The 7925-nt window shown below is 40.5% G+C and overlaps 1 protein-coding gene across 2 annotated transcripts; it reads left to right on the top strand.

The window, feature by feature from the left end:
* Nucleotides 1–818: 818 nt before the first annotated feature.
* Nucleotides 819–7890, top strand: dhx40 (DEAH (Asp-Glu-Ala-His) box polypeptide 40). Of its 2 annotated transcripts, none has more exons than XM_080890284.1 (17): nt 819–1182; nt 1350–1495; nt 1631–1750; nt 2233–2469; nt 2603–2669; nt 2773–2904; nt 3004–3103; nt 3193–3279; nt 3360–3542; nt 3652–3732; nt 5792–5949; nt 6161–6275; nt 6398–6506; nt 6594–6688; nt 6794–6863; nt 6955–7183; nt 7681–7890. In XM_080890284.1, exons 1-17 carry the CDS (start codon nt 1011–1013, stop codon nt 7800–7802), a joined length of 2223 nt encoding a protein of 740 aa, XP_080746410.1. In that variant the 5' UTR covers nt 819–1010; the 3' UTR covers nt 7803–7890. The 2 variants fall into 2 exon arrangements, with proteins under 2 accessions (XP_080746410.1, XP_080746409.1); XM_080890283.1 differs by having other exon boundaries at nt 1571–1750.
* The last annotated feature ends 35 nt before the right edge of the window (nt 7891–7925 follow it).

Raw genomic sequence — 7925 nt, 5'->3', positions numbered from 1 at the left:
TTCAGGAGATGAATAGGGAGAGAAAGCAAGCTGCATCAGGTCCTTGCAGTCATGCTTTTGTCAAAGGAAGCTGCTGTGCCTGATTCTGATACCCCATTTTGGAACATTCATGTCAAAGTCACAGTCATGGTATCCCCACCTTAAAGATAATCAGCACGGTAGCAGACTAATGCCAAGGTTTTATCCTAAATATTCAGAATTATTTATCACTATGTGACAAACAACACAAAACAACAATTCCGTTTTCCACTCCAACAGGTCACGAGAAGAGTAAAAGCCCAAGAGAAGTCCCGACTTGATCTGTAGATATATTAGAGACGGAATAATTCTGGATTTTTGTTTGTTTGTTTTTGACTTCTTTAAAGTGATACATAGTGCATACTAACTGTATAAATTTTACTCCCCAAAGGAAGTAAAATGCACTGCACATATGGGATTGGTTTTATTGAAGTTCATCAAATCATCATTGTCTTAGATAGAAATGAGTTACGTCGTGATCATATCCAGAAATGGATCCTTAGAGCACTGCGGTAAAAATGTATATTGCTTACATTTAATAAGAGGTTGTTATAATAATGTGGTATGTAAGAGATCCCGTTACTGCTTTTATAAAGAGCAATGTAAAGAGAAAATATTTTAATACATGGTGGGGTTAAGGTTTTATATAGATTTATGGTTGGATTGGCAACTTTCCCTCTCAGCAAGTTTTGATTTCAATAAAAGTAAAAATAGAAAAAAAAAATCCATATACTTTTATTGTGAAGGTGCCTAGGTCATGTGTCCAAAAAAGGACCAATAAAAATGGAGAATGAGTTTAGTTTGCGGAAGCCGAGGAAGTAGCGTGTCGCCTTCGAAACGAGAGGACCAAATTTTTAAATAAGCCGATCCTCTGTAAAGTTTTATAAAGACTCTGGCCGCAAAGATTAATTTAAGTGTGCTCGGCACTGTTAAGGTCAGTGTTTCACGTGTTTAAATCCTCGCACGGCTCAACACATTCAGTTTTGTCGGTTATGTCAAAATCAGCGAAATGGAGCCCAAAAGAAGACGGGTCAAAACGTCTGCCCATCTATCAGCACAAAAGCAAACTAATTCAAGCTGTCAGAGACTGCAGCTTCCTGGTGGTCACCGGTGAGACTGGCAGCGGGAAAACCACACAACTCCCACAGTACCTGCGTGAAGCAGGTAAGCTGACTTTTATTGTCAAACACACAGACATACTCTAATTCTGCACGTAAAGTCACCATATACATGCAGTGTACCTGAACTGAACCGTCTGAATAGTGCGAAGTTAGTGTGGCGACCATTAAATGAAAACGATGGCCAACTTTTGTCTGTTTGTTTTTTTTCAGGTTTTTGTAAAGATGGCAAAATTGGCATCACTCAGCCGCGCAGGGTCGCTGCCATCACTGTGGCCCAGAGGGTAGCCCAGGAGATGCAGTGCACTCTGGGAAAGGAAGTTGGCTATCAGGTCCGCTTTGATGACTGCACGTCACAGGTAAAAAAAAATCTAATAATTATAATACTACTACTACCTATAATAATAATAATAATTATAATTTATCCCCTGCAGAAAATACGTGTTTTCAGTATTTTTTTTTTTTTGACACACACTTGTTTGTGCCTGAGCCAGGACACGGTGGTGAAGTACATGACAGACGGCTGTTTGCTGAGGGAGGTGCTGGCAGACCCTGCACTCTCTCAGTACAGTGTTATAATCTTGGATGAAGTCCATGAACGCAGCCTTAACACAGTGAGTCACCCTCCTCACCCAGAGTAATTAACATCATGTTGTTAGGACACTGACACATAACAAAGCTTATCAACTACCTTAAACCAAAACCTCCAGCCCTCAAACACAAACAAACAAATGAACAAAAAACTGAATTACAGCCTTTAAAAAAAACAAATTCTGTGACGTCATATCTGTGGTGGGCCAAGGTTTACATGCACCCATCATGGGTAGCTCCTGCTACAATCGTACTCAAATGTTTTGGTAGTTAGAGGAGCATGCACTGTGTAGTCTTTAAAACAACATAGAAACATTAGATTAGTTAGAACTCATCTTTCAAGATAGCAAATATACAAAATGATTTAAAAACAACATAGGAGATTGAAACACTGAATGGGGTAAACAACTGCACTAAAGTTATCCATTCAAACACTGCCACCTTTTGGTGAAAGTTTTTTTTTCTCCCCCTTTTAAGTTTGTTTCTCTGTGTGTTTTATTACAAGGACATTCTCTTGGGTTTAATAAAGAAAGTCTTCACTGACCCAGCCAAGGCCACCAAGGGCCGATCCTTCCCTCTGAAGGTGGTGGTGATGTCGGCCACTTTGGAAACGGACAAACTATCAGCTTTTCTTAGTAACTGCCCCGTCTTCGCTATTCCTGGGAGGACGTTTCCTGTAACCTGCACGTTTGGGTCGGCTGTTGGACCTAAAGATCTGGAAAGCACTGGTTATGTAAAAGAGGTACTCAGGGTCATCTGGAAATCAGGCACTGCTTTAGCCAATAATAATTATTAGTGATTAGGTAAGCTTAGATATGTTGTAGATTGATGTGTTTGGCTTGCGTTTATCAGATTTTACACCTTCTGCTCCACAGGTTGTGAAAGTGGCTCTGGACATTCACACTAGTGAAATGGCTGGGGATATTCTGGTGTTTTTGACAGGCAAATAATGATTAGTCTTCATCAAATATCAAGACTGCAACATACTCATTAAAAATAATATTGATAGTCAGCCACATTATTTCCTTTTTTTTTTTTTTGACAGGTCAGTCTGAGATTGAACACGCCTGTGACATGCTGTTCGAGAAAGCCGAGTGCATAGACTATCGCTATGATGTAACAGACCAATCAGTGGATGGCCTTCTCATTTTGCCCCTTTATGGATCCATGCCTACTGGTAAACACACACAGTTGTGTCAGATTGAAGCCAGTGTCAGCTTTGTGTGGTGTTACTGTGATGTCATCTTCTTTTCTTTCTTTTTTTTTTCTGTCTTAGATCAACAACGGCAGATCTTTCAGCCACCACCTCCAAGAATAAGAAAGTGTGTCGTGGCCACAAACATTGCTGCAACCTCTCTCACCATCAATGGCATAAAGTGAGTAAAGACTGTCGGTCCAGTGGTTTAACAGTCTCTCTCACACCTTTTGGCAAACACATCGTCATGCTATTCTTGTCCACATTTAGGTACATTGTGGACAGTGGCTTCGTGAAGCAGCTCAACCACAATTCGAGGGTGGGCATGGATATCTTGGAGGTTGTGCCTATTTCAAAGTGAGTTTCTGAAAAAATTAAGTCATTTTAGACCTGCGTACAGCTTTAACAGAGACTTGATGTATCTTTTTTGTAATCAGGAGTGAGGCGCAGCAGAGAGCGGGTCGAGCTGGAAGAACTTCAGCTGGGAAATGTTTCAGAATCTATACCAAGGAATTCTGGGAGAAGTGTATGCCTGAATACACAATTCCAGAGATCCAGAGGACGAGTCTGACCGCTGTGATACTCACGCTGAAGTGCCTGGGAATTCATGATGTCATCAGGTATATTTTTACCTCATTCTGTCTCAGTTTCTTATTCAGTGTAGTTTAACTAACTTTGCCTTCCTGTTGTCACCGATTTATTCATTAACAAGGTTGATTTGTTTTTAAGGTTTCCTTATCTGGACTGTCCAGAGGAAAGATTCATACTAGAAGCACTAAAGCAGCTCTACCAGTTTGATGCCATCGACAGGTGAGTACAGTGGATTTAAAAGTCTACACACCTCTATAAAAGTTAAATTTTTTGCAATGTAAAATAATGACAGCAAGATAAATCACTTCCAAACTTTAATGTTAACTATAAGATGTGCCACCCAATTAAAAAACAAACATGAATGCGTAAGTGTGTACACTCTTTTATAATAAGTGATATGACTATGGTCAAAACACACCAATCACCAATCTGCCATCAGTTAAAGTTCAGCTGTTCTTGTAGGATTTTTCTTACATTTACTTTAGTTGCATCTTACAAGCTGGTCCACAAAGAGCCTACAAAGCATCATCGTTGGAAGGACAAAACTTTAGGTCATTAAATACACCACAAGACACAGCAAAGATTATCATCAACAAGTGGAGAAAATATTGTGCAAATGTTACTTCTGTAAATATCCACTCAATGAGCACTCAAAGTGCTTTCTACCACAGGTTTTATTCATCCAGTCACACGCACTCATACAGTGATTTTATGTATTACTTAAGTGCTTTATAACACTCACATACACTTTACGGATGCACTGAGGGCAACTGAGGGTTAGGCATCTTGCCCAAGGATACTTCGACATCAGGACTGGAGGAGTCGGAGCAATCCACCAACCATCTGATTGGTAGATAACCCACTCTACTGCCTGAGCCATAGTGACATTACTGTGAAAAGGACTACAGGAGCATTAAAGGAGCTGCCTGAACTTCTGGCAAGAACTGGTTGTGCACTACATGTGACAGCAGTCCCTGTGGTTAAGGATGGCAAGATGGAAGCCTTTTCTTATAGAGAAAAACATCTGATCCCAGCTAAATTTTGCATACATTGAACAAACATGAAGTCTTCCAAAAGTGTGTTGGAAAATATGTTATAGTGTGATGTGGCCAAGGCTGAACGTTTTGGTCATAATTCCAAAAGGTTTGTTTGGCAGAAAAAACAGTATTGCACATCACCAAACGAGCACCATACCCATGGTGAACCATGGTGGTGGCAAGAACATGCTTTAGAGGCTGTTTTTCTTAAGCTGAGACTGGAATTTTAGTCAAGTGGGAGGAAATTACAAACAGTTCCAAATATCAGTCATTTTTGTCATAAAGTCTTCAGGTGTCTGCTAGAAAGATGAAGAGGAATTTCCCCTTTCACCACAACAATCCAAAGTATACACCCAAATCATCAAAGTAATGGCTTCACCAGTAGAAGATTGAAGTTTTAGAATGGCCCAGCACGAGCCCAGACCTAAATTCAATGGAAAATCTTTGAAGTGACCCGAAGAGGGCTGTGCACAGGATACGCTCTTGCAATCGGACAGCTTTGGAGCGCTTTTGCAAGGAAGAGTGGGCAAGTTACCAAGTTAACAATTGCTGTGCTGTCTCCTACCCAAAAAGGACTCAATTTTGTATTAAAATCAAAAATGTCAACAAAGTGTTAGTGTTCATATTTATGCAACTAGATTATTGTACTTTAAAATTGATTTTATCTAAGTTTATATTGTTTACCAGTTGAATTATATGTGTTCTAGATCAGCGGTCCCCAACCTTTTTTGCGCCACGGACCGGTTTATGCCCGACAATATTTTTCACGGACCGGCCTTTAAGGTGTCGCGGATAAATACAACAAAATAAAACTAGTACCGGTACCAAAAAAAAGATTTATTCATAACACACGTGAAAAGACCCAGGAAAACAGAGTTAACGATAAAAATGATAACAAAATAACGCTGAAAACCGATAAAACCCCTGAAAACCATACATTTCACACCTGAGCCTCAACTCTCGCGGCCCGGTACCAAACGACTCACGGACCAGTACCAGTCCGACGTCCGGGGTTTGGAGACCACTATTCTAGATCACAATAACCGTGGAAACGATTCTGAAATCATTTATCTTGGTCTTGTGATTTTTTTACATCACAAAACCATGGCATTTTATCAAGGATGTGTAGACTTTTTAAATCCAGTGTATTGTTGTTTTTTCAGGGGCATGAAATTTACACAATGTCTTGTGTAAATTTCATGACCTCTTATCCTCTTATCTCTTTGATGTTTGGGCTGTAGAAGAGGAAATGTGACAAAGCTTGGGGAGCTGATGGTGGAGTTCCCCCTACACCCAGGCCTCACCAGGGCCCTGCTCAAGGCTGCCTCCCTCGGCTGCCAAGACCTGTTGCTTGCTGTGGCGGCCATGCTGTCGGTGGAGAACATCTTCATCAGGCCAGGTCCGCAGTAAATTTTAATGTTGATAATTTAAAGGAAATGTCTTCTAACAGGGACAATAAGCTATACATACAATACAGTCCATTTATTTACTGATATGCTGGTTTATTTGTGTATGTATTTCACATTCTACCAAATGGGGAAGGCAGGTGACATGGAATGAAATAAAGCTTTCGGCTCACAAAGTGTTGGCTGATCTCTTGTTCCCCTCAGGCCACCCTGATAAGCAGAAAGAGGCAGATAAGAAGCACCGAGCGCTGGCTGCAAAGACTGGCAGTATGAACGACTTTGCCACACTTCTCAGTGTCTTTCAGTCCTGCAAATCCAGGTGAAGAAAATAATCGATTAGTACTACAAGATGCATTTCTATTTTCCACTTCTTCCTCTAGAACTTCACATTGCATGACTTCATCTGTGAGCCGCTGTGTGAGCCTCTTATTTGCTCTATAGTGATCGACCTTCAGCGTGGTGTAAAGAGAACTGGATCCACTGGAGGGCGCTGAAGTCAGCCTTTAGTGTGGAGACTCAGCTACGAGACATCCTCCACCGACTCCAGCAGGTAAAGCTTTTTGACATCACTGCGACGCTCTGCTAATTTGTTCATATTGCTTCTCATTGTTTGTGGATCTGCCTGCTTGCTTTCTAGAAAAAAGATTTCCCTGTAGAAACATTTGATGGCAACAAGAGTGAACTCTTTAGGCGATGCCTCTGCACAGGATACTTCACTAACGTTGCAAGAAGGTATCTGAAATGATGCTATACGGCCTCATTTGGGGATTCATTATATATAAAAGATTATAAATTCACGGTGGTTGTTGATGTATTGCTTTATCCCATCCCACATAGGTCTATTGGAAAGGTGTTTTGTACAATGGATGGCCATGGATCAATGGTTCACATTCATCCATCCTCATCTGTAAATGATTTTTAAAAATGTTTTTGCTTTAAATAATTCTCTGTATTCAAACTGCAACATAAACTTACTGAGTTTTTCTTGTGGCTTCAAGCTATTTGACCAGGAGGGAGAGCTGAACTGGGTCATCTTCCATGATGTGCTGGCGACATCACGGGTGTACATCCGGACTGTTTGTCCTATTCGATATGAGTGGGTGAAAGATTTATTACCCAAACTCCATGAAGTGGACGCCTATGAACTGAGCAGTGTGGCGAGAGAAGAAGTTACAGCCGAGGAAATGACAAAATGGGAGTCCAGGGAAGCCGCCAAAAGACAATCAGGTTGTTAAAAGTAGAATCTGAGGCAGAGCCTTCAGCTTTCAGGCCCCTCTTCTGTGAAACCAACTCCCAGTTTGGATTTGACTTCTCTCACCTCTTTTCACCATGTGTTATACACCACTCTAAATGTAATCATTCTGGTTCTGCAAGAGATTTATTCCTCTTAAAAGGGAGTTTTTTCTTTCCACTATGACCAAGTGCTTGCTTATAAGGGGTCGTGGGATTTTCTCTGTATTTGTGTAGGGTCCTTACCTTACACTATAAAGCACTTTGAGGCAACTGTTGGTGTGATTTGGTACTATATTAAATGGAAGAGGATAAAACTGACTTGTCAGAATATGTATTTATGATGTATGTATTTATTTATTGTTATATAATATTGTGGTTCTTGGTCTGTACTCACATTACTGAGAGATACCATCAAAAATAGCTCAAAGAGGGTGAATTTAAAAGGGTTAACCTGTGCGGTGCTTTTCTGTTTGTTTTTTTTAATCTTCCAGAGGTTTCTGATGAGGATGCAATGAAGAAGCTGGAGAAGCGAAACGACGAAACCACAGTGAGCGAAGCTCGTGCTCGCTACCTGCAGCGAAAGCAGCAAAGGCAGCAGAGTAAACCTCTCTGATGTTTTTAAGGAAGTGATTCATACGCTATAATACAAAGGAGCAGTTTTAGAAGACATTTAAATAATAAAATATGTAGTGGTAATAAAATCGCCTCTGTCTTCTTTAATCCCTCCACTTTACAT

Source organism: Rhamphochromis sp. 'chilingali', assembly GCF_963969265.1.
Source record: "Rhamphochromis sp. 'chilingali' genome assembly, chromosome: 8".
Classification (NCBI taxonomy): Eukaryota; Metazoa; Chordata; class Actinopteri; order Cichliformes; family Cichlidae; genus Rhamphochromis; species Rhamphochromis sp. 'chilingali'.
The sequence above is the reverse complement of the archived record's forward strand: the minus strand, read 5'-3'. Positions and strand labels throughout refer to the sequence as shown.

What these genes read in the sequence shown, in the direction of transcription:
- dhx40 (XM_080890283.1), top strand. Translation starts at nt 1,011, where the DNA reads ATGTCAAAATCAGCGAAATGGAGCCCAAAAGAAGACGGGTCAAAACGT. An exon ending in TATTCTGGTGTTTTTGACAG is followed by an intron (nt 2,670 to 2,772) that starts GCAAATAATGAT and finishes TTTTTTTGACAG; the next exon opens with GTCAGTCTGAGATTGAACAC. An exon ending in TTATGGATCCATGCCTACTG is followed by an intron (nt 2,905 to 3,003) that starts GTAAACACACAC and finishes TTTCTGTCTTAG; the next exon opens with ATCAACAACGGCAGATCTTT.